Below are 26,335 nucleotides of genomic sequence, written 5' to 3' on the forward strand. Positions count from 1 at the left end.
CTATATGACTCCATATGACCTCCAGATGATCCCCATATGACACTTTTGATCCTCATCTGACCCTCATACCCCTAAATTTTATAGGAAATCCTGTTGAAAATCTCGTGTGAAATCCTATAGAAAATCCTCTAGGACATTCTATAAAAAATACAATAGGAAAAATCTGATAAGGAATCCTATAGGAAATGTTCGAATTCTCCGTAGGATTTCCCATTGGAAATCCTATAGGATTTTTTCATACGTGACAAAATTCAAGAATTTTCCTGTGAACATTATAAGAATTGAACGCATATTTAATGCTATTAGTTTGAACTAAAGATTTCTATATTCTGCAGAGTAATATTCATTTTTCTCAAATCTCAAGAATTATGGAATGGGCAATTGATCGCCAAACCGCAACGGTCATGATTAGACACCAAATGGACGTTGAAATGGCCCTCTGGGCGGGAAATTGTCCAATGTGGGAATCCTGGGGAGCGATTTGCGCGTTTTTCGCCGACTAAAAATCATTATTTTTCTCCCGTTTGGACGAGGCGATTCCGAACCGGGAAATGACCCGCGGAGGGGGATAACGATCACTGAAGGACTAAATTTAAATTCCCGCCATTTTAGTCTACCCCCCCCCCTCGCCGCGCGGGCTATCGATGCCTGGGTAGGGGGTCGGTGATGTAGAAATTACTGGAATTCTGTAGCGCTGGAGTACGAACTTAAGCAGCACAGCTTGTCCCAATGGCATCTGTAAGATGGCATTTTTTGGCGGCATTCGGTAAAGCCAGAAGGCAACTTATGAATTACTGCATGGGCAATTTCTCGAATGGAAAAAGAAAACTCGAGCATGGCGGATGTCTCGAATTTTTTGTCCCGTATGTCTCTCTGGAGTTCAAAACCTCCTCAATCATTAAAATGAATTTTTTTTTTAACCATGTTTTATTTAATTTTTTTACAAGGGTATTTACAGTTATTTACAACATTTACATTTTTTAAAAACAGGTATATAAAAAAATTAATGATGCATATCTGGTGCATTATAAACAAATGGTCCCTTTGGACACTCAAGTTTTATAAATTCTTAGGTTGATTTTGTAGAAATCAGTATTGTTTTTTGTGGTAGATTAAACCGTTGCACTAGACTAGTGCTTTTTATTATTTGTAGTATTGTTGCGCTGAAAAAAAAGAAAGAAAAGAGAGAATAAAAATAAAAAGAAACATAACTTATTGTATAAAAAAAAGCACATTTTGTAATAGTTATTAACAATGTATTTTAATATATTTATTTATGGGGTAGATTATTATATCAGTACTGATATGAGATTTTTCGATTTTTTCAATCAGTTAGTATATAAATATCATTGAAATAAAATCGAATGAAGCAACTAGACTAGGTCCCGCGAAGCGTCGTCTACCGAAATCGATTGAATTTCATGCGCGCGCCTGTAATATTAGTAAACTGCATCGCATACAAGTAGGGATGTAGTAGTAGTGAAAAATTGACAACTATCTAACATAAATGTACATATAAATCGGTGAAAAAATAATCCTGAAATTAACAGTCAAGTTTGACATTCCTTCTTCATTGCCCTAACTGAATTAGAACGAATGGACAATAAGAAATTTGACGAGAGATTGTTGGGAAGGAATCATTACGCCGGATTCCACTCGCCACAGTTTTGTCTTGCATGTCAACATACTTCCATGATTAAGGTAGATGCATCCAATCTGTGGAAAATATACTTTATACATTTTCTGTCAGTGGCCTTGACAAGCGGCTGCAATCTAATCGAAAATAGGGGATGAGCCTTATCTTCGACCTGATTGTATCATTCGCCATTTTGAAAGTCACACGTGCTTTCGATTAATTATCAGAAATAAATAATTATATAGTCGTCTTAGATTGGAAGGGGCGTAAGTGAAATGTATCGGCATAACTTTTACGTCTGACGATGTGTCAACATGAATTTTCATCGACAAAAGTAACAATGTAAAAGTAACAAAAGTAGTAATGGAATAATTTTTGCTCCATGGAAACTACACTTCTTCCCCTTTAGAATGAGCCTAGACTGATCTCAATTAATGAAGTTGTTTCTGAGTTATGAATATCACAAAAAAAGTCAAAAGGGGCCGTTTTACCCCTCTCTCCCTTAATATATAATATATAATATATAATATATTCCACGAAACAACTAACGTCACCTAAACATTATGAACATAAATATAAGAATCTAGCAATGGGTATTACATACTTTCCAAACTCGAAAACTTGAAAATCCCTACAAAAAAATCTTGTCCCGGGCTGTTGCGATGGGGTTTTTTTACTCAGGTGGTTGGCCAGTCCTCGCCTTCGGCTCGGACGCCAACGCCACCCGAGTAAAAAACCCTATCGCAGCAGCCCGGAAAAATACTATTTCGTTTTCCCTCAGGGGATTGTTGTACCTCAGGGAAATAATGAACTGCTTCTAATAATAATAATAGACTGTGTAGTACAGTTAGTTAAAATTTTTTTTAATCGCTAAGGAGTATTGTAAAGATTATCCATGAAAAACATGAGGACAATCGTTAGAAAAACCTCTTTTCTAGGGATTCACCTTAATTTGAGCCTTTCGAAAGTCTCAATTCAAGACTTCCACAAGTCTCCATTTGAGATCGTACTTTTTTTTTCTCCAGACATGTTTTTATTACAGTTGGGATGTCGACCACGAACTCTGAGCTTGGTCAGCGTTATCGTCCTGGCAATGTCAAACATGTTTCTAACATTCCTTCTACTTCAATCGGAGACATGTACGAGCTCAAATAACGATGAGACTTTGATGGGAATCAATGCCGTCACGGAATGGAATATCAATTCTGACGACCAAAGCAATCTCGAACCGAAGAACATGGTCCGGTGTCCGGTTACGGAAGAGAATCCGGATCTCAACGACACAAAGCCGCTCAACTTGGATTTCCGGTTGGGGAGATGGGATAATCGTCGTCAGTACAAAACTTTCGACTCTATTCTAGTTGGTTCACAATTCTCTGAACTGTCGGCGTCGAAAAGTATATGTTTAGCTACGCAGTCGTCGTTGGAAAAATTACACTCACTAGTTCAAGTTGCGCATCATTGGACTGCATCGATATCTGTGGCATTGTACACCGCTGGGGACGAGGAATTTGAAGCTTTACAGAAGTATTTGTATTACATCCGAAGATGTTATCCACCAATCAGAGAAAGAGTGACGTTTTCCCTGGCAGTGCCAAGGAATAAAGTTCCGACGAAAAATCCAACAATTTTTCAATACTCTGAGGACTTTCAATGCTCCAGACCGGAGGCAACCTTATTCGAGCTCATGAACAAAATATCGGTTGAGCACACTAATTGGCGGGCAAAAAATGTCTATCCGCAGAATCACATGAGGAATTTGGCGCGGAAAAATTGCCAGACCAATTGGGTATTCTTGACGGATGTGGACATTATACCTAGCATGAACCTTGCAAATTCTCTGGATCAGTTCATGCGTCGTACTCGTGATTGTGATAAATGTGCTTATGTGATACCGACGTATGAACTAGATGTAAGAGTGAAATTCCCGCAGAATAAAACTGAATTGGTGAGATTAGCGAGAAAGGGACTTGCCAGGCCGTTTCACTGGAAGGTGTTTATTCACAATCAGTATGCCACGAATTTCACGAGGTAAGGCGCAGAATTCGTTTAGTCCAGTTGAATAATTTTTTCATCACTTGTGCGTAAAATGAAATTTTTAAAATTTGTGAAATATTTTTCGTCAGCAATCTATTTCGCCAAGCATATCCTGAACTTGAAAAAACTTATTTATATGCAATAATATGTAATAATAATATAATAATTTATGTATTTTATTTCATACACTTTATATAGACAAATAAGTTTTCTCAATTGATAAACTTAAAATATTCCTAAGCAAATCGTCGTCGCAGGGCTACAGGGGCGTAACAGCCGTGCTTATATTAATATAATATTCGGGAAAATATTTGAGTGAATTTTATGTTTATATTATTCTCTGAATGATAGAACGTAATGGGAATTTCGTGCATGGAATGTTATTGCGCACATTTTTCACGCATCAAGGGGAATGTACTGGTGGGAGGAAGGTTCCCCTCGCGCGGTGGCGCAGTGAAGACTTACGGAGGATTCACTGCACGCAGTTAAATTCAAATAGATCTCAGATAAAAACATGATTCATGTTAAAATTGCAGATGGATATCTGATGTGACTCCCGGTGCAAAAGGATATCAAGATGTTCTCCGCGGAGTAACTTACATTAGCCATAATGTGACGAACTTTGAATTTCTTTATGAACCGTTCTATGTATCTAAAGATACAGCTCCAGCACATGACGAGAGGTTTTTAGGATATGGATATACGCGAAATACACAGGTGAGTTGTACCGATTTATCAGTGTAGAGGATTTTCTATATGAGTGAAAGCATCAAGTAAAATATTTACATTCTCACAATATATGATTGTGTAAAAAGATCAATAGGAGTTGAATTTCTTTACTTTCCATACAATTCAGTAGCGAAGTGGTGAAACAATTGCAATTTTAGCTGTTTTCTAGGAATATCTCCGAATCTATGGGAGATAGCGAAATTTTTCTTATGAACTTTTTTATAACTCTCAATGTGCTTCACAAAAAAGATTATAACAGAAATATTGCTATTTGCCTCAGATTCCGAGATATTCATTGAAAATTGATCAACAGTCAAAATCGACTTGAATCGTTTTAGCGTTTCGCTACGAAATTTATTCTGTTGCGATATTTTCTATAGAAATTCCTAAAATTCTTCAATTTCTTCGATGTTCTTTTTCTCTGATAAAAGAATGTACATTCCCATTTCAGGTCTACGAGATGTTCGTCGCAGGATATCAATTCAAAGTTCTCTCACCAGTCTTCACCGTTCACTGGGGTTTGCAATCAAGAAAAAATCGGCCCGGATGGAGAGAAAGACAGAATATATTCAATAGAAAACAATTCGACTCCTTCAAGCGGGAGATTTTTGCAAAGTATTCCACAGATCCACTGAAGATGGTGAAAAAAATCAAATAGAAAGGGGAATTCCTTAATGCTCATGGGTAGAGGGCGTTCCGTTCAATATTATCACTAGAATTAGTGAATGTACAAATATTTATTCGTTATTTTCCTACAATGTGTGAATGTACCTTCGTCATGCCTGTTATGCAGTATTCCTTTTATATTGTTAAATGCCGAAAAAAATACAAATTTCATTAAAAAAAATTTACATCCGATTTTCATTGTGAACAATAGAATTAATGTTTGATTAAATTCCATTGTTGTTGACTGTACAGAATAATTGCAGGGAAATTCACAAAATGATAATTACGGTTCAATAATTAAAAGATACAAAAAAAGTTACACGTCCGTGTACTAGGAACGAAGATAAAACGAGAATAACGAGTAAGAAAGAGACGATCGTACATGAAGGTTGTTGAGAAGGAGGAAAAGAACAAATAAGCAACAATATTTTCACGACTGGAGATGACTTTTATTTCAGTTTAACGTCATTAGGAAATCACATTTTTAATGAATCCAAGACTCATTTATTGTCGCAGAGTAATGCAACCCCGCGTATGACCCAAAATTCTGGAGGTCTATTAGTTTGGAGCATCAGAGACACAATGAAGGTAGCATACGTCCTCATGGGCTTCTTGTACACAGGACACTGGAATAGAATAGAATATTTGCATGAATGTAGATTAAACATCATCTGGTAGTGGAAATCGAATACAGCAGACTCTTCTTATAGTGGCATGGGGGAATGGGGGAAGCGAGTTCGGAGAATGCGACTGTATTTCCGTACCCCTCTACGCACTCGCGACAATATATATGTGAGGCTTAGTTAGAGAATTACTTTCGAATTTAATTAAAGTCAAACGTTATTCTCCTCAAAGTAATTCCTTCGTTACTCGCGTGAAACTGCCCGATATGGTCACTCGCATCGCGGCGCCGCGCCGTAATGTAAATTTCTTGGCCGATACGCTACCGCGTATCTCGATCTGAGCGCGCCGTTGCCACACACTGAGAGAAAAAATTATTCCCGCCAAGGATTGATATTCTCGTCAGAAGATAATATTTTTTCAGAACGAATTTTTCCAGGACAGTCATTTTCAGAGAGTCCAAGTCTATCCTCAAAAATTACAGTGATATTGAACAATCTGATTATTATGCTACATATGAGCTTGACAAAATGTTCTCCGATATCTTCCGGATTTTACAAATTGGCGATTTTCTCAGGTAAAGAAAATTGGAATAATTCCAAATGTTAATAATTATTATTGGAGTTTCTTCGAGGTCATATGCAGAAGAATATTCTTATAGATCACCATAATTCTCACGCTTGGAACTGATTTCGGAGCACCTGGAAATGACTGGCCTGGAGAAATACGTTCCAAAAGAGATATTTTCTTCTACTAAGAGTATGAAAAAGATATCACCAATAACATTTTCTTGGAAGGAATAAATTTTTTTCTCAGTGCAATCCATTCGGAAAGTGCACACGCGAACACGCGAAACTGCCCGATATGGTCACTCGCATCGCGGCGCCGCGCCGTAATGTAAATTTCTTGGCCGATACGCTACCGCGTATCTCGATCTGAGCGCGCCGTTGCCACACACTGAGAGAAAAAATTATTCCCGCCAAGGATTGATATTCTCGTCAGAAGATAATATTTTTTCAGAACGAATTTTTCCAGGACAGTCATTTTCAGAGAGTCCAAGTCTATCCTCAAAAATTACAGTGATATTGAACAATCTGATTATTATGCTACATATGACCTTGACAAAATGTTCTCCGATATCTTCCGGATTTTACAAATTGGCGATTTTCTCAGGTAAAGAAAATTGGAATAATTCCAAATGTTAATAATTATTATTGGAGTTTCTTCGAGGTCATATGCAGAAGAATATTCTTATAGATCACCATAATTCTCACGCTTGGAACTGATTTCGGAGCACCTGGAAATGACTGGCCTGGAGAAATACGTTCCAAAAGAGATATTTTCTTCTACTAAGAGTATGAAAAAGATATCACCAATAACATTTTCTTGGAAGGAATAAATTTTTTTCTCAGTGCAATTCATTCGGAGAGTGCACTCGCGCGGTCTTTCCATTCTACTGATCTCCCGGCAGCCATAAGTGTGGCAACGCCGTGTGAAAAATTTCCATGACACTGTAACGAGTCTACTTCTACTGTAGTTTTTTCTGGCTTACTTCGTATAATAATTTAGTATCTTTCGTTGCTTTGCCACTCACTGCAGAAATATGAATCACTGGCATTTCAACATGAAGGATTTTATTCAGTGATTCTCTCAGGCGATTACTCCGTCGTTCCCATCCGCCTCCCTCCAAGAATAGTCCGTGCACGTAAACACCTTCCTGTTCGAAGAGAATTGATAGAAATTCATATCCTTGAATCAATTCTCGTGCTCTGAGAGCAAAAATTAGCTCTGCCGAAAAACTATGTGCTCGAGGTGAAAATATTTGGTGGAGTGGAACAGATTTACTTCAAAGAATATTTGTTCCCCGAAAAAAATATCCCCACGAAATTATTTAGTTTTACCAATAATACAGTATTCGGTGCGAAAATTGTAGTTTCCTCGTGAAATTATCATTTGTTCCATGGAAATGACAATGGAATTTGAAATTTGTGAGCCCCTAGGAAAAATTTCGAGTCGATTCACCGTGACAAATTGCAAGAGTGTATTTGAAAATGAAGGACAGAAAGAAAGGAAATATTCAAGTAAAAAATTTTCTTGAAAGATATACGCACATTCGGAGGACTTTTAATTTCTTCAAACATGTGTCTTGTTACTTCATTGTACAGGGTGACATTATCAAGTGCCCAGCCTTTATGTGCACGCGTCACTTCTTGCCGCATGGCAGTTAAAAATCCTGGGAAACAGCAAGCAATTAGTAAAATCATTATTCCGAGCGTTTTGTCTTCGATTTAATTGCAAATAGAACCTGGACGAGAAGAAAAACGACACAACTTCACGAAGTATGAAGTCAATGTACAAGATTGTGAATACTCAAAGTAGCCCGACGAACTGGCGCAGTGGGTACACGGAGAGAAAAATACATTGAAAAGTAAAAAAAACCTTCCTTAACCCTAGTCTGGTCACCCTACGCGACCCAACGACTTGGTCACGTCCGCGGAAAAGTGCCGCCGTGTTATTTAGGCCCCAACGTTGCCAAATTCACTCTCCACTGCCCGGACGCGTTTAGCGAGTTTCCGGCAACGTCGCGTAACAGGCACTTTCATTCAACATGGGAAAAAATAATTCCTCTGTGAGGAAAAAATTGCTTTCTTCAGGAATTTCGACAATTATGTTGTTCTGACACTACTCTAATTTTTTAGATACTTTAATTGGAAAAGTCAATTTTTTTATAATTTTTCCGATCAGCCATTCAATGGCAATTCAAGAAAAACGACGGGCTGCGGTGTTTCCCCCATATGGTGACCAGTCTAGGGTTAAAAATTAGTTCATTTTGTCAATGAAAAAGAAGAATGCTGTTCACCCAGTTTTTCGGAAGAGTCAAAGTGTTGGCACAAACAAGACCTGTTTGTATTAAAACCGCTTTGCATTGAGTTCATAACGTACGAAGTTCTACTGTTTTCTATTTTGTCCCTGTAATACTGGCAAATCTCTGAAAATCGTTCCAGCATACACCACATCGTATCCTCACCTTGAGGATTAAAAAATCCAGTCATCCAGAATGAATCTGGACGACTGATGGTTATCCATTTCGAAAACTGTTGATTCCGTTCCAGTAATTCCGTAACCCAGAATCCAAGGGTAGACGAATCCCAGGAGCGGGAACGCCAGATTCTGGGAATTCTAGCATCGTAAATATTGTCGAGTGTATCACGTAAATCCTGAAACATATCGTCAACGTGTCAGAGAGGAATCTCACTCGTGTTGACAAGTTGAGATGTAAGCAACAAAAATATTATATTTTGTGAAGGAAAGGGTTCGAATCGATCGAAATGAGATCTGTTGACATCAGGGGTGTTATTAGTTCTTGGCAGATTTTATTGAAAAATTCGGTAGATTTACTGCGCTTTTTTTTCGAGAAAGTGCATGTTGCGACTCCAAATAGGGCGCCAAGACGCTGAGTCCGGATAGAGGGTTAAATGAATAGACACCGACACCGGTGAATTAAATTGTCACTGTCATTTAATCACCACAATAATTAACTAGTACAAAAGAGTATTCCCGTTGAGACTCGACATAAATATAAATACTGATAATTATCTAGCGGCGTTAATGACTAGTAGCGGACTGTACAAACTCAACATGAGTCCTCAACGATTGGGCAATGAATACTGAATAAATCATAGAAAAGCGACGCTAACGCTTGATCGTGTCGATAACTCAATTCGCAACTGTCAGAGTCGCTGACAGTTGACGCGAAAACCCCGAAAATTCCTCCAAGTGGTAAAACCAGTCCGCAACAGTGCCCAATAAAAACTATTTTATAGAAAAAATCGGTGGGTTTGTATCTTCCTATACAATTTTTTCTATTGAGACGTTTTCTATAGGAATCTCCCAACATGATTTTTTTCAAGTTTTTTTCAACTGTTTTTCTTCTCTTCTTATTTCAGTAGCGAAGCGGTAAACCGGGTTAAGTCAATTTTGACTTTTGGTCAGTATTTGATGGATATCTTGGAATCTAAGAAAGATCGGAAAATTTTCCTCATGACCTTTTTTATAACCCTTAATTGGCTCTACAAAAAAGGTCATGATAAACATTTTTCTATCTCTGTTAGATTCCGAAATATTCGTCGAAAACTGGACAACAGTCAAAATCGACTTAAACCGGTTTACCGCTTCGCTACTGATTTGCAAAAGCAATCAAATAAAATTACAAAATTTAATTCGAGAAACTTCTACAGAAAATCGAATTCTATTGATTTTTTCAAATAGAATCGGTCGAAAACGAATAAAAAGTACAACAGAAATCCAATACAATTTTCTCCCGAATTTGCAATGTTTTTTACCGAAACTTTTTTGTACGTGTTATCACGATTTGATTTCGAAGATGGATTCTTTCAAGCTCCACACCAAAAATTTTACCTCATTCATAATTATAACACCTTCTATTGCGAGAAGTAAATTCTGCAGCGTCAGCCGCACTATTTTCAACAGAATTTGCATCCGATCCATTTCCTGCTTCAGGAATATAGTCATCGATTCAGTGATACCCATTGTCTGAAGCCTAGCTTTTATGTAAAAGGGATCGAAAGGCAGTGGTAGTTTGTCCAGCATTTCTTTCGCTTGTCTCAAGACATTTCCCTCTCGAGTTTCACCAACGGTGCCGGTTGATCCTTTCGGCTGGATTGAAATTACGGTATCCAGGACATCCTGAATGATTCGGCTCTGATATCTGCAATCGAATGTTTGGGGTTGCCAAATGAAATGTGTATATGTACTCTGATGTTAGATACTCGCGTGAATCGTACGCCTCTTGAGCCAAATATTTCGTTCTCGAAAGTAGAGAAATTGTTTAGGTTTGAGACTATTGGGATATGGGTAAAAGTGGATAAATAGGTGTAGTAACGCAATGAATACTTTTAACTTGAACTCTTTATTATTGGCACGAGGAAGGCACGACTGTACTAGAGGACCGTTGTCCAGAGACTAAATTCTAACTATTTGAAAAACCTTTACTGAGGGAAAAGCAAGACAAAGTTTATGACTCCAGAGGACAGAGTTTCCTTTGAATTTCTACATGTGGTAAGGATTGCAACGCTCTCGAGTTCGGAGCACAACGGATCATAAATTAGTCCTTTTCTGGGGACTTTCCCCAACACGTCATAAACCTTGTCGAGTGATTTTTGAAGAAAAACAGAAGAGCTGTGTTCAAATATTCCAAACGAGGCTTTCAAATTCGAATCAAACAAGAATAGAAGAGAATAGTGAAATAATAAAAAAAAGAGAATTCATTCGGAAGCAAATTGGCAACTTATCAGCAACAATAACTAACGTGATATCAGCATTTCGATGAAGTCCGTAAATTTGCGGGGGATCAACGGAAGGCATAGAATCTATGGCGGACAAATATTCAGCGACATTCTTGAAACTGAGGACGGTGTACCCCTTGTAAAAAACGAAATCTTCATTGAAAAGTGTATCGGCGAACCACACTTTGGTGAAAGTATTCAGTAGACGCTTATCGTAGTCGTCCGTTACTCTGCCACCATACTGGACTTCCCCAATCATATATCTGGAAGGAGAAGATGAATGTGAGTCCTGTCGACTGAGTCACTCGGATTTCTGTCTCCGTACCGTATGGTTTGCCAACTGAGCCCTCGCTTCAGATCAGAGTAGTTCAAGTGATTATTTATGAACATGCAGGTTGCAAGCCAATCCGTTGAATTGAATTCATAGGGGATGTTCCAACCCAGCGCGCCAAATTTCCGTCGCTCTTGTACAACAGTGTGCAAAAATGAAATCGCGTAGACTAGGGGAATGTATTGTCGCGCATCACACTGATCCAGCATTTCTTGATTCATGTTGCTGTATGTAGCGAGTAAACCGGCACGAACGCCTGTGTACATGATTGGTGAGTACACGGGAGAAATTCTTCAAAAAAATTCTAGTGCTAGTAGTGAAAAATTCTAGTGCTGTTCCCCGTATGAAGGAATTTCACAGAAAACCTTGTTTCGAGATTCAAAATGTTACTCTTTAGCAGTACAGTGAGAGAAAAACGACAAAGTTCTCAAACAAGTCTTACTTGTGATGAGAAAATAGTTTTTTGAAAATTATCAAAAAAGAATTTTTTGTGCCTTTTTTCTTCCCAAATTTTCCCTAATTTCCGTAGAAATTCCCTAAAAAAAATTACCGCCACACAATTCCGTGAGTTTTCACGTAACTTGATATGCCGTTTTCTATATGACAATGTTTCTCACCTTGTGGCGGTTCATACGTGAATTTGATCGACATTTGCAGAAGGGAGATGGGAAACAGTAGATGTGACTCAGTGGTCATCCAAATACGAAAATTGGGATGCGACGGTTGATTTTCCTGAATGAAACTCACCAACTCATTCATGTAATCAATGCTAAGATGACAATTCTGGCACAATACCCAAAAACCCTTGAAGATACATATGAATGGATTAAGTGGTTGAATATTATCCACACGGAGAGAAATTTTTGATAAAAATTACCCTACCGTTCTATAAAAGTGTATCATGAGTCATCGTTTTTTCATTTCTATCCCGAAATTTAGGAAAAATTAATATATGATGATCGAATTTTATTCTACGTTAGAGAAATTTTATCCTGATAAAAATAAAAATTACTGTGTCGGTATAGTAAAAGGTATGGTTACATACCAAAATTCCCTGGTCAAAATTCCCCGCGAGAAAATCCCCCCGCAACAGAACTACCTTGAACAAAGGATCAATTTCATCAATTTCATAAAATTCATTAACATAAAATGTTAAATTCATTAACATAAAATTAACATAAAATGTTGCCTGTTATTAAAATTTGCATAAAGATTTTCACGCATAAATACGCCGTACGGGGAATTTTATCGGCAGGAATTATTGGGTTAGGAGAATTGGCGCAAGAAATATTAACATGAAGGAATTATGTCGGCAAGAAAAATGACGGGGGGAATTTCGACCAGGGAAATATGGGGCGGAGAATTTTGGCGAGTCTCCCTATCATTCGTACTCCCTATGACTTCAGTAGGAGAATTGCCTTCCCCCACTATTGAGTCCGTTAACATGTAGTGGTCAGTGCGTGTGTCCCTTTGCGCGACAGGAATGCGCAGTGAGGGACTTTTCACGTCCTCCACGGAAAAGTGGGGGGTTCCGGGACGTTTCAGTACGGAGAATTCTCACACTCGCTCTAGAATTTTCGTTATTTTCGTAAAAATTACTGGGCTGGAAGGGTAAAATTTATTATGCGTCAGGATAAAATTTCTCTTACGTAGAATAAAATTTGATCGTCATATATTAATTTTTACTAAATTTCGGGATAGAAATGAAGAAACGATGACCCATATGATAGTCTTTTACAGAACGATAGGGTAATTTTTATCAAAAATTTCTCTCCGTGCACCAAACTTGCGACTTTACTTCATTCTCAGCTGTGCCCATCAATTTTCGGGCATGAACTTCCTGGCTCTGTCCCATTGAGATTGATTTGCAGGGTATTTCCATTTTTTTCGCTAGTTGTACAATACTCGGTGTTGGATCAGTTCCCATACTTAAGAAACAAATCATAGGCGTAGTCGACCGTGATTCTGTGTACATAGTATCTAGAATTGTTATGACTGGGTCGGCATAGTTGGGTCCAAGAGAGTCAATTATATATTTGCGGGCCTGCGATAAAGTTCTGTCCATGCACCATGCTCTGTAATATAGCGATGAGTGCGCCATTAGAAAATTACTCTTCAAAATTTCAAGTGGAAAATGGATAAAGTTATCGTCGGATGGGCAATAATATTAGACGTTGACAATATTAAAAAGGGATTATCTCCTTATATTCTTCAGACTTCAACTATATTTAACAAATTTTAAATATTATAAAATTTATTAACTGAATTTTCCGATTGATGGTGAATAAAATATTTGATAATATTGAAATGGAATTTTTTAGTTAACAAGCTAATGTGAAATCTTCAACTAAACTCAATCATTTTTAAATCGTTTAATCATTTTCAAAAATGTTTTTAAAAATATGATAGTATTCAGAATAGATTTTGAATACTATCTCAATACGAATAAATTCATAATTTCTTACCTTATGAATAGTAGACGTCGAAATGAATCCAAATTATTGAAGCCGTCGGGTATAATTTCTTCCTCAGGTGCTTCCTTATCGTACCAATTCTTCCACACTTTTTCAGATGCTTCGATCAACGACAGAATATACTGGAATTGGCGGAGAGACGCGAGAGCCGCCAAATTCAGCCAAGTTTTATCTGTTATCCATTTACACTGTTTCGGTCTGACAACACTGAGATCTAGACCTGCACCACCCTTGATGAAATAGTCGAATTCTTCGTGACTGATTGATCGACGCTGCAGATCTATTTTCAATGTCATCAGTAGAAGGAACATGAATTTATGATTCTCATACAGGCCTCGAGCTGTATATCTGTATATTTCGAGAGTCAATTCTTCGATGATCGCATTTATTCTTCTAGCAATCACCGGACTCTTTTCAGATCTACGGTAAGTGAAAACGAATAACTTCGTTATCTGATGGAAGGAGCACGCGCGAGAATCATAGAAAAACTTTGCGAATTCGATACACGAAGAGAAATATTCAATAAAAATTACGTATCTTTTCGGTAATTCTCGAGGGGCTATTCACAGGCGAATTGGGTGACACCGGGATTACAAAATGTAATCGATTACCTAGGATTACGGGACTGATTACACTGATTACCATTGCCTATGTGATAACCGTGATTACCAAGAGCACAGAATTACATGATTACAAATCAGTAGCGAAGCGGTAAACCGAGTTAAGTCGATTTTGACTATTGGCCAGTTTTTGACGAATATCTGGGAATCTAAAAGAGATAGAAAAAATTTTGTCATGACCTTTTTTGTAGAGCCAACTGAGGGTTATAAAAAAGGTAATGAACAAAATTTTGCTATCTCTCTTAGATTCCGAGATATTTGTCAAAAAATGCCCAAAAGTCAAAATCGACTTAACCCGGTTTACCGCTTCGCTACTGAAATGCTCTCGTCTATTACATTCTGTGATTACCAAACGTCTGTAAACATTGAAATCACAAAAAATGGCCTCTTATTAAATATGAATTGATGGAATAATTAATTATTAGAACCTGCAAAGAAATGAGGAAGGAGGGGCGGTGATTAGAACAGAGGAATGCAGTCTCCATCACTCCATCTAATAATTTGGGCATTTATAAGTGCTATCAGCAAAATAAATTTACTGAATATCTACCATTGATGGAGAATGAAACTTACCAGCAGATAATTCAGAGATAATTCCGTCGTTGGTTCTTCAGAATAAGAAGAAATTTTAACTCGGTTGAATCAATTTTCTACGGACTAATGCTCTGTGCAAAACGCATTGGCTATGCAAGGTTCTGAACCATAAACATCTGGGATTCCCAGAAAAATTGATCCAGGGATCTCTGAGACTTACCGTTGGTAGAAATGACGCGCTCGAAAATTCAAAAACAAAATTCACGGTCTCACTAGGAGCAACTACGAAAGATTACACTGATTACAAATGATTACAGTGATTACAAATGATTACCACTTGATTACCAAAACTTGATTACAAATATGGTAATCATGTGATTACAATGATTACATTGATTTCACTGGGATTACAATTGATTACATCAGCGAGTGACACCACGATTACGCCTGTGAATAGCCCCTCGGGTTTTCTATTACATTTTATGGTACGTAATTTCAATGAACTACCTTATCAAGGACAAATCGAAACGCTCCAGGAACTGCACCAGTGACGTTTGATACATACAATTCACTTTGGACATATCACAAATCAAGAAGTATAGAACACTCCCGCGTGTTGCGACGCTTCGAAATTCTTCTCTTGCAATGTTCACTTTGATTTCGGTATCTCGTGCTTGATTCAGCTTCAGAGTTACTTCAGCAGCTGTTTTCTGGGTTGTAGTGAGGACTGCCATGAGCTCTACATCGTCGAGAAGAGATCCCTATGAGGAACCGGATAATCGCAGCTGTATAACTGATGATTTTTGGAATGAAGACTCTTTCGTTGTCTCTTACCTGAACGGTTGTTAATTTATGCAGCAAATTCGCCTCTAATTCTTGAATTTTCCTTTTGTTCACCGTGATATCGGTTACTAATTTCGTTCTCCCAGTTTCTAATTCTCGCTTTTCGGCTAATATCACTCGGCTGAGGAGCTGATCTTCAAGACCTTATGGCATTCCCAATTGTAAATTATGACCAATTAAGAACGAATTGCACAAAAAAAAACAAATTCCAATTTGAAACTGATGATCTCGAATTGGGACTTTCCAGAATTTTGAATTGAGTTCAGCAATTTTATTACTTGAGATTTTTGAAAGTGTCAAGTTAAGACTGTCAAATATCTCAAGTTGAGACTTTCGAATGTCTCAATTTAAGACGTGAAAAACTCAATTTTACACTTGAAAATCACAACTTTAATGCTCTGAAAGTCTTAAGTGGAGACTTTTGAATGTCAAGTTGAGAATTAAAGGCTCAAGTTAAAACTTGGAGAAGGCTAAATCTAAGATTTGCAAGTCTCAATTTAAGATCTTTCAAATCTCAAAATAAGCATTTTTTGTGAGCGTGTATATTCTTGTGGAAGATACATGTATTTTAATTTTTTTTAGATCTTCGTGTGTAGGAGATTACCCTTCATGGTCACAGAGAAATCTATGATTGAAGATCTAGCAAATATCTCCGGTGTATAAGACGGATTGGGAAATTTCGTTGTGATGTACAGCCGGAAGTCTTTATTCACATCTACTTCCTTGTCACCTAGTAGCACTTTTAGTGATGTACCAATTTTCAAAAAATTTTTGTCCAATAAATTATCCAGAATTGGGTCCAGCTCCTCCATCACATCTTCAATCAACAGAGGATTTCCAATGGAGACAGAATCCTCCAAGTGATTCCGGAAATACTTGTGGCTCAGGTTGGTAATCTATGAGTAATAGAATTATGAGGAAACGAAGAGGTTCACAGAATCGCCTTTTATACCTGCAACCCGAATTGACTTTCTTTATTTTTTATCCACGCTTTTCCCTGCAGTTGAGGGTCTATCAAAAGTGGATATCGTGCAGCTTTTGTCACTATGATAGCATTCTGGGTAGACAATTCGTCGTTGGGGAGACCTTGGAGATTCCATTCGCTAATCTAAATTCAATGTGAGTGAATTCATTAACTCGACGGGAAACGATTTTTATTTCGAAATTAAGTGTCTGCCAGAGATCGGCAGGAAAATAATTTCCATTATTAATATTTCATTACAATATCAATGCAATCAGCTAAAATCACTACATGGCTATGGTTCGCCGAATTGAAGAAAAAAAACTTAAGATAAAAAGTTTTTGAGACTAGTTTTTAAGTTACGTAAATACTGTAAATAATGACTGTTCCTCGGACTGTTCATTAATAAAAACCTAGTTAAACAAGGGAATTGTATAAATAGTCACTGCCTACTAAATATGAAGATGAAAACACCTAATCACATACCGTCGCTACGTCCGATAACGCATCGGGGATATTAACATCAACCGAAAAAGGTATTTTCCTCCCCTGAATGAAATCAAACCAGTGTTTTTGAAGGAGCGAGCGAAATTCTTGGTTGAACGGCCCACAGTAAAATAGAAATGCCGTTAAAATGACGGCGTCACCAACGAGACGCTCGATTTCAGATCTGAATATGGTCAGTTGATTGGTCCATCTAATGCGTTCACCAGACAGACCACCGATCAGAGCACTCGCAGTATCCATTTTAGCTTGGCATGCATCGGCAAGATCAACTATTTCCTGAAATTGCGTGCATCATTTAATGCAGTTGTAGAACCTCATAAGCCTGACCAATTTACCTGGCGTTCCGCCATAACACCGTCATATTCACTTTGAACGACTCGCAAGTCCTCGTCTTTTTGCTTCAAAATTTCTTCAGCCTCTCTCAAATTGTGATTCGCTTTATCGTATTTACTTTGTTGAACAGCCAAGTTAGCCTAAAGAAAACAGCCCTGTTTTTACATGATGAAAACAACTATAAAACTAAAAATTCGTGACCACAATGCTCCTGGGCTGCTGTTAATGAATCTAAACTTCTCCAAGAGATTGCATATAATGATTTTGAGTCATGGGATATTGGAAATCAGTATATAATACTAATTAATTGTCCAATCGCGACGTTTCGATTTTTATTAAATCTTCCTCAGTCTCTCGACAACACTAGCATCTGGTCCTATTAATACTCTTTCGAAAAAAAACCCTTTCCATTTGTTTAAAAATGAGACTGGTCGCGGTATGGGCCAGTCAGGAATAATTGGGCGAGGTCGGGTTTAGAGTTCGAGAGGCCTTTGGGGTCGACCCCTCGAGGGAGAACGAATTCATCAGGCATAGAGTTCCCATCGGTCTTTGGAAGACACGTATCGGTATCAATTCATCACGTATAGGGCATACATCTCGGTATGCACGGTCATCACTATAAAATGTATCATTCATCAATCGTTATTATCACGATTATTTCGTCTTCAATTATCGGGTCAAATAATGAGTTATCAGTGGAAAGTAATCAGTGTCATTTGTGGACAATGATATCAAGTAATATTTATGGTGTAAATAATGTAAATATCTTTAATTAGTGACATTATATAGATTTGCCTTGCGGCTTTTATTCGGCTCGTTTATTTCACATCCTGGCTCAATCATCCACTCACTTCCTACTCCCGATCCATCCAAAACCTGGCAAATTATCATCAATCCTTAACACCATTGATGTTTATTTTATCGAAACATCGTGATTTGACAATTAGTATTATATACTGCTTTCCAATATTCCACGACTCAACATCATTATTAATAATCATGGAGATGAACAATAAAATAAAAAATTGCATATAATATGGTGGTTGGTCACTTGGATCCATCCTTATTTTACGATTTCACTAAAAGACGCAAATTATGATAAAAACCTTCAGTGGCAAGACATCCTTATTGATTTCGTAAAATGCTGCCATCGAAAGGGTCCATTGCAGCAATCCAGCTACATTACCGCATGCTTGCTTCGCAGCTTCATAGTTGTACAGCTCATACTGCGCATAGGGTCGCATGAGATCGACTGTTTCAGCGTTAATATTGTCTTTAGGAAAATTCTGAAGATGATACAAAAATCTAGTATCCGCCATGAACTTCAAAGACTCCGACCACGATGGCATTAGGAACTGTCGATCATAATCTGGTTTCACCGAATTCAATTTTCGCCCGAAAAGAATCAGTACACAGTCCATGATGAGAGTGATGAGATAGGGAGGCTTTCCGAGTTTGCGGATTGTGGAAATATCCGCAGCTTTTATTGTCTGTAAATTAACCCCGCAATTAATTCATGATCTATGAACGATCACGTTAACAAAGAGTTGGAGGGGAACAAACTTGAAGAGCAGCTTCCGCAGCCAGAAGAGCAGGCTCAGCCACCTTCAGTTGCTCTTCTGCATTCGCTTTGTCCTTGGATATGAATTTCAACAAGGTCTCAGCTTCGTCCTTAGACTTTTGCACTTCAGCCTTCACAGCTTCTGCTTCTCTCTTCTTTTCATCAACCCTTTCGAGAATCTGCGCATCGTAAGTAGAGTTAGAGCGGGTCATTTGGCCCAAAAACCATTCGTCCAATTACTTGTCGTCCAAAAATACTTTTCGTCTAACAATCACTTGGTCTAAATACCCCCTCGTCTTTTCGAACAAGTTCGTTCATTGTCAGTTGTACAGTGAACCCCCTATAAGCGTCCACCTGCGTAAATGCTCTCTACCTCACCGCGTGAGGAGAATCGTTCCCCCCACCAGTCCATTCCCCCTACATATGTGTTCCCTCCCTCGAACCCTTCTCATTCTCGGTCCAATGCGCGTGACATATGCGCAGTGATTTTCTGGTTACCCAGCTGTTGAGCATGTTCTGTCCCCGTGGAAATGAAATGCAAAGAAAATCCCAAAAATCAGGGAGTCCTTGAATTTCTGACAATTTTATTGTAAAACCACAATTCTTCACTGTCATTTATCATTGATCATTCCCTTTGAAAATATCTCGTATTCGAATTTAGCTACTTCGCGCGCGTAAACTTTGTGGCTCTTCCCCCACCAACTGTCTTACATGTCTCTCTTTCCAACTACGGCGCTCTTTCACTGTCAAGAGTGGGGCGCTAGCATAAGTGTTTCTTCGGAACATTCTAATCCCCGGAGGGGAGCACATACGCAAGGTTCACTGTAATCGTGTTCCTGAATAAATTACCAATTTATTTATTTAAATTATTTAAATTAGTAATTTATTTATGAATAATAAGACATGAAAAATAGACGACAAAATTACGACTAAAAACATCATTGGACGAACTGACGTTCGATGAACAGTAATTTGGACAGAAATACCAGATCCGTTAGAATCAATACGACCAACTCTCAATTATACAAATACTATAACAAATATTTACAGCTTCCACTTGGACGTTTTTAACCGCAATGTCCTCTTGATTGCGCTCCAGTACTTTACGTAAACCATCTACTTGCTCTGCAGCATCAATGAGTTTGTGGAGACCATTGGTCATCCGTGAGGAAAGCATATTGATGTTATCCAATCGTTGTCTGTAGATAGCTTTGTAGCCGTCGAGAAAGGAGAGGAAAGACTTCGCTGTTACGTATGTCTGTCGTCGGAAGCGATCATAATATTCCACGCAGACATTCCTGACATCATCGTGAATGTCAGCCATCACTTCAATAAGTCCATTTTTTATTTCCTGAGTGGTGACCAATTGATAGTTTCCCAAGAAATGTTTGCTCACTGCGCACAGGGCATCCATTGGCCATTTGCTGAACCAATTTATGGTACAACCGGAGATCAAGCCGGGGAACTTCAATGCTCTGGAACGAAACTTTCCACCAACCGGTGAAAAGCATAACGCAACATGCAAATTGTTTCGCGCTTGCGAAATGAAGTAATCGTACAGATTATCTTGTGTTGGTGGCGTCTTTGGATCATTGGTTCTCATAGATGATATCAAACTCAGTAATATTTCATCGAGCTCTCCTTTAGGGAAGAGGTTCGCTATCTCTCCAACACTCAGGACATTATTCAAGTACTCCAGAAATGACTCTTCTTTGATTTCGTTATCGCTGAATATGAAGGTTATACCGGATTTGCCAGTGACAGCTTTGGAATACAACTTCTTCAAGTCTTCTAATAAGCTACTAACATTGTAGGTCCTGAGGAAGTTGAAAAGAAATTGAGAACTAGTCTTGAGCGAAGGATAATGGCTGCATTTGCGAGCGGGAGGTTGCTAATTGAGTAACCGCCTATACCGGCATGGGTTTCCTGTGGATTCCTATGCTAGTCCTATGTTCTATAGGATTGCGAATGCGGTGCAAGAGAGAAAATAGAGTGCCGAGGGGGACTCGAAGGCCGTAAAAAAATATTTCAAAATTGTATTGCGGTCCATAAGATTTCCGAAACTCAAGAGGCAAAATTTAGTCATGCTACTAGGCCTGATAAACCACGATTCTAACTTCAACTTGTTCGACTACATCGCGGTTTTCGGGCCCTTAACATAATATAGTTTACATCACACGGCTCACAAAATATTTCTTCACCGTCGGCTCCAATTATGAACTTATAGTCGTCAGAAAATAGTTTGTGAGCATCACTTTTACATTTTGTCGGGTAATTTTTCCTGAAGTTATTTCCCCGTGCTCTACGGAATTTTTGTCCCAAGACATTCGTCTTCAAGAGATGATATATTTGTCTGGAGAGATTAGTTTTGCAATATTAGATGGTTTCTTCTCTCAGTATATCATACCTTGATAGCACGATTTGGAAGAAGTCATATCCAGCGATAAATGATGCTAGTCGTGTCAAGCTTTGCTTTCCAGAACCTCCTACGCCTACAAGTAGAGCATTACCGCGGGGCATGCCAAGTATTCTTGATATTCTCAGGAGATGGACTAATGCGTCGTGGAAGAACACCAGATCGAGCTTGATACCACGAATGCATTCGTTGAACTGTTCCATCTTTTCGTATACTTTTGAAACGACAAATTCATATCTGGAAACAATATAATTGCAAGACTGAAAAGACTTTTCTGACTCGCGTCACAGTCGTCCGAAAAAATTTTGACGGTCTTGTGACGAAAATATGTCCTAACCCGTGAATTGGTTCATAAATTTTGGGTTCCTCTATGACAAAATCTTCAGGCTCTAACCCCGTCGGTTCCGGAGCTTCACGCAAAAAATTAGCGAAGTACGTCTCGGTTCCATCATAGTATTTACTATCCTCCGCGAGAAGGATTTTCGTCGTACTCTTAAGTGTATTTTTGAACCATTCTTTATCGGTCGCAATTGTGAATCTAAAAGAATTTTTAACGATTGAATAACGTAGTCACTGAAATCATGGAATTAGATCGCGATCGCAACGTACACGTGGAGCCATCAAGTGGTCTTTAAACCAACTACTCCTGGGTGGCAACCAATGAGATCAAAGGAAACTCAGTGATCTCATTGGTCGAGCCCCATCATTGGCTCCCTCCTAGGGATACCATTGGTTCTTCCCCAAGAATAGTTATTTTACAAACCACTTGGTGGCTCTCACATCTACGTTGCGACCGTAAATCGTTTACCTGTCAGCAATGACCCGAGTACATTCGTGATCCCAGAGCTTCAAGAGAATATTTCGTGAGGTACACTCAGCACTTTCAATCCTCAATATTCCCTCCCATATGCGAGACAAATCACGTAAATTGAACACATAATGGAACTTGGAGGGGGTGGGCAGCAACTTGGCCTTAGTTTGCTGCCATATAGTCCTCGTCAAGGGAACGAGTTTCGGTAGGAAATCCACGATTTCCGGGGAGAAACGACTTTCGCAGAAATATCCTTCACCGATTGATCCTACACAGGAATGAACGATGTCTTAAATTAAGATAATTTTTTTCCCCTTCTTAAGACGTTTGTTAGAAAGATCTCACGAAGCGAGACGAAAGTGTCTATGGGTCTTATTTTGAGACACTTGAATTGTCGAATTGTCGTCTTTGGGTCTTATTTTGAGACACTAGACTCCCCCGCGTAAATGACAATCGTTAGTAAGATATCTATGAGGAATATATGCATTGATAGAACCATTCATTTAGAGAATATTTGATGAAGTGGTACCAATGAAAGAAATGTATGAAAATACCAAAATGAATCGATTTGTTAGCTATAAATGAACTTTTCTATCGGTATGACTCATAAGACATCATTAAAGTCACCGAATATAGTATCCATGGATTTAGCAGATGGTAGAGTGCAGTTGAAAATATTGAATTGACGTTTCAAACGAGGCGGAATGTCATTTCTTCCTCCACCCGGATGAATCATCGCTGCCAAGAACTGCATATCTTGAATTGTATTGAAATCGCCAGGTTTGTCTAATGAATAGAACCCTTTGCATTCCATCAACTGTCTAATTAATTCGTTGGTTATCTGGTCTCCCCATTCATTGATTTCTGGCATGTTAATATCATCGATGAAGACAGTCATCTTTCTACCACCAGGAGGACCGTACGTTGTGCCTACCCGTTTATCCACGTAACTCTCGATGACTCTCTGCAGAAAACATGCAATTGAATTGATGAAATTCCTTTGGGCCAAGTTCAAGTCAGCAGCAATAAAAATCCGCGAAAATTTAGCTAATTCAATTGCACTACGTTTCGAATTCTCAAGACATTCCTCTTGAGGTGCATACTTTCTTCTGAATAAAAGAAATCATACATCGTAAAGGAAATCAAGACAAAATTAATTGAAAATTCAGATAATTTTTGCTCTGAATAGTCATGCTGAATTCAAAGTCGGAATAAGGTGTGGCATTTCCGTTGTTTTGACCTCTATCGGGTCATACCCCCTCCAATCCATCTCTACCAGTCACCCGGGAGGGAGCGAAGCGAGCGACCGGCGCTGATTTTCCAATAAGGTGGGGACGAAATGAGAGCAAAATGAGCGACGGTCGATTGCGGAATGAATTTGTCGCCGCATGACTTACTTGAACCATATTTGGTGTTGACGCAGATGAAAAATTGAAGGATTTCTTCAAGTGTATTTCAGAATTGTAATGCGACATGAAAGACTTCAGCATCACGGTTTTTGCAGTTCCTTGTTCCCCTGGTGAGAAATAAAATCATTTCACGTGAATTAATACCCCAACCACTCATGAAACAAGTATTTGACTATAAGTGGACAGATACCAATTAAAAGTACTGCCTTCTCTTGCTGTGCAATCAGGTCTATCAGGAACATGGTTCTGGTATTATCGATATTGGGCACTAGAATTTTATGGTAATCCAGAACATATTCAGAAGGATAATTGAATATGGGAACCATTTTACTCCAGTGAATCCAATTCCCATTGTCTGCGATAAGATATTCAAAGATTGTATCATCTTCCTGAGGAAGGAAAGAGATTCAAATCATTTAGAAATGTTGACTTTTTAAATGAATGTTGCGCAACGGAGACGACGCGATTGAAAAAATTGTATCGGATAGTCGAGTCGCATAATATAGATAAATTTAGTATCACAATTACTCGTAGTATGGGCCAGTCACACTTCGAGGGATGGTTGATAAGGAAATCCTGTAAACTAGCTCGGCCATCAAGCTCGAGAACGGCTCCAAGGCTCCACATCATCGAAAATAAGAAAAATCTTTCCAAATGTCTATCTGTAAATGTATCTGGAACGAAATGAGTATAAAATGAACGCGAAAGTCAATAGTGGGCCTAAAGTTTATATACTATAAACAATACTTTTTTTAAGATGTGTATATATGTAAATACTGAATATTTTTTCTTTGAATAAAGACATTGCTGAAAAAAAATGGCAGGCGGCTGTATTTTTACTTTTCCGCCCCCTTTGGTACGTCCCATGCGTTGGTGAGAAGGTACACTAATTTTTGAGAGATTTTTCTTTCCGTTTAGGGCGCTCGAGTGGGGACGCTCGCATATTAGAACGTTTTTTTTTTCAGCGTTGTGTCTTTTTCCGATATAAGCACAAAACTCGAGATTCTTCATGCGCGAACTCACTTGACTCATCATGCTGAAGTAACCCGACTAGCAGATCTCTGCACTGTCGAATGTAAACAACCTCCGGTAACACCATCTTTACCTCAAGCTTGGTCCGCAGGTATTCATAAGCTTCCCCATAAATTTTATGAAATAAACTTCGAAAAAAAGTTTTTTCGTGATCCAATCGAGTCTTCAACCAGCCCTGGAAATACCAACTTTGAAGCGCTTGAAGTGAATTGAAACTCATGATTTTATCGGGATGAGTTAATAATTAAAAAAAAAAATTCAAACCGCGGGACATTTTGAATTATACTTTTACTATATAATGTTGCGATAAGCCATCCATTGCAATTTTTATTACATTTTTTCATGCTAAAATGAATGAAATATGCCGATCTAAAGAATTTCATTGTGCGTTTTTTTTTTTCATTGTTCTCATAGTAAAATTTTCGAGGCAGATTTTAGTGGGAACGTTGGTACCATTGATTTCCATCTCGCGACCTCGTGAGGTGGTGGGAGTCGGCGAGATTTTGTGTAGCTTTAATCGTGAGCCAAGTAGGTTGAGTTGAAATGTTTATCATCTCAAATTTTGAATATCATTTTCATAATTTTCATTATCTCTCCAGCTGGCGCTACAGCTTTTGCCCGAGTTCACAAATTTTGTAAACAGACTAACGGTCGCAGCCGTTGTTGGCGAGTTTTTCTTTACAAAAGACCTCTTGTTTTTTTGGGTAAGTTACATTACTTGAAGCATACACTTACCTCCAATATCTGCGGCCACTTGAGGACTGAAGCACTAACAAACACCATACCCATGCGAGACACAGTGGCTGGCGATGCATTATCAACATTATCAGGCTCAAAAACCAATTTGCTGCTAGGTGACATGACAATTCGATCGCCGTTAGCCAGCGTCAACGTTTTATTATCATCAAGCACGGAGTTAAGATTTTCAATCCACACAGCATCCACTGGGCCATCAAGAACAATCCACAAATGGTTTCCCTTTTTCATTTGTGTGGATCTCCGCCAAAGTGTCGAAAAAATTCCGTCCGTCCAATCATTGGTCGCAACATCCAGCCTCCCAAACATTTGAGGTGCTGTTATTGCTTTCGGATTCATGCGAACTTCCTTGTGTGGCATCCCCATTTCCGTCATCGCCTTCAGCAGAGACCACATGCAACAAGTTTTGCCTGAGCCAGTCGGTCCCAGAACCATCAAGCCATGGCGAACGAGGGATGTCTCGTACAACTGAACAACCTTCAAATTCCATTCTGGATGATTAATGATTCCTAGTGCTTCCACCGCATTTGATATTCCTCTCTGCAAATCTTTCGACATTTGGCTTGACAGCTTCATTCCAGGGAACATATCCTCGATAAGGGACAGGAACAGGGGTTCATCTTCATCAACTAGTTTCGATAAGTTCATGTCGCTTGAGAGGAAGAGAACGATTCATAGAATAAGGATGATTATGAATGGAACATCAGTAAATAAACTGAAATATATCTCGAGGGGCTATTCACAGGCGAATT

The 26,335-nt window shown here is 38.5% G+C and overlaps 2 protein-coding genes across 3 annotated transcripts in view; one reads left to right on the top strand and one right to left on the bottom strand.

Annotated features, from left to right (window-relative positions):
- The first annotated feature begins 1,459 nt into the window (after window positions 1–1,459).
- LOC107041205 (beta-1,4-glucuronyltransferase 1) lies at window positions 1,460–5,215 on the top strand. 2 transcript variants are annotated; one of them, XM_015261647.1, is made up of 4 exons: window positions 1,460–1,701; window positions 2,679–3,667; window positions 4,210–4,390; window positions 4,854–5,215. In XM_015261647.1, exons 1-4 carry the CDS (start codon window positions 1,597–1,599, stop codon window positions 5,058–5,060), a joined length of 1,482 nt encoding a protein of 493 aa, XP_015117133.1. In that variant the 5' UTR covers window positions 1,460–1,596; the 3' UTR covers window positions 5,061–5,215. The 2 variants fall into 2 exon arrangements, with proteins under 2 accessions (XP_015117133.1, XP_015117132.1); XM_015261646.1 differs by lacking the exon at window positions 1,460–1,701 and having other exon boundaries at window positions 2,371–3,667.
- A 353-nt stretch (window positions 5,216–5,568) lies between these two features.
- Window positions 5,569–26,335, bottom strand: part of LOC107041186 (dynein heavy chain 5, axonemal) — a 44,824-nt gene continuing 24,057 nt past the window's right edge. Inside the window, exons 29-56 of the mRNA XM_015261625.1 lie at window positions 25,563–26,235; window positions 24,819–25,002; window positions 24,324–24,469; window positions 23,986–24,184; window positions 23,784–23,902; window positions 23,014–23,350; window positions 22,384–22,654; window positions 21,913–22,113; window positions 21,629–21,812; window positions 20,208–20,963; window positions 19,162–19,338; window positions 18,705–19,088; window positions 17,601–17,738; window positions 17,245–17,541; window positions 16,750–16,905; window positions 16,402–16,693; window positions 15,789–15,940; window positions 15,462–15,715; window positions 13,792–14,220; window positions 13,125–13,401; window positions 11,944–12,130; window positions 11,321–11,582; window positions 11,019–11,258; window positions 10,109–10,418; window positions 8,718–8,907; window positions 7,801–7,922; window positions 7,242–7,406; window positions 5,569–5,694 (exon numbers count right to left, since the gene is read on the bottom strand). Of these exons, the coding sequence (XP_015117111.1) occupies window positions 5,569–5,694; window positions 7,242–7,406; window positions 7,801–7,922; window positions 8,718–8,907; window positions 10,109–10,418; window positions 11,019–11,258; window positions 11,321–11,582; window positions 11,944–12,130; window positions 13,125–13,401; window positions 13,792–14,220; window positions 15,462–15,715; window positions 15,789–15,940; window positions 16,402–16,693; window positions 16,750–16,905; window positions 17,245–17,541; window positions 17,601–17,738; window positions 18,705–19,088; window positions 19,162–19,338; window positions 20,208–20,963; window positions 21,629–21,812; window positions 21,913–22,113; window positions 22,384–22,654; window positions 23,014–23,350; window positions 23,784–23,902; window positions 23,986–24,184; window positions 24,324–24,469; window positions 24,819–25,002; window positions 25,563–26,235 (7,228 nt within the window). The remainder of the gene's footprint in view (window positions 5,695–7,241; window positions 7,407–7,800; window positions 7,923–8,717; window positions 8,908–10,108; window positions 10,419–11,018; window positions 11,259–11,320; window positions 11,583–11,943; window positions 12,131–13,124; window positions 13,402–13,791; window positions 14,221–15,461; window positions 15,716–15,788; window positions 15,941–16,401; window positions 16,694–16,749; window positions 16,906–17,244; window positions 17,542–17,600; window positions 17,739–18,704; window positions 19,089–19,161; window positions 19,339–20,207; window positions 20,964–21,628; window positions 21,813–21,912; window positions 22,114–22,383; window positions 22,655–23,013; window positions 23,351–23,783; window positions 23,903–23,985; window positions 24,185–24,323; window positions 24,470–24,818; window positions 25,003–25,562; window positions 26,236–26,335) is intronic.

The sequence above is a fragment of the Diachasma alloeum genome, unplaced genomic scaffold (assembly GCF_001412515.2).
Source record: "Diachasma alloeum isolate Michigan unplaced genomic scaffold, Dall2.0 Dall_scaffold_00359, whole genome shotgun sequence".
NCBI classification, from domain to species: domain Eukaryota; kingdom Metazoa; phylum Arthropoda; class Insecta; order Hymenoptera; family Braconidae; genus Diachasma; species Diachasma alloeum.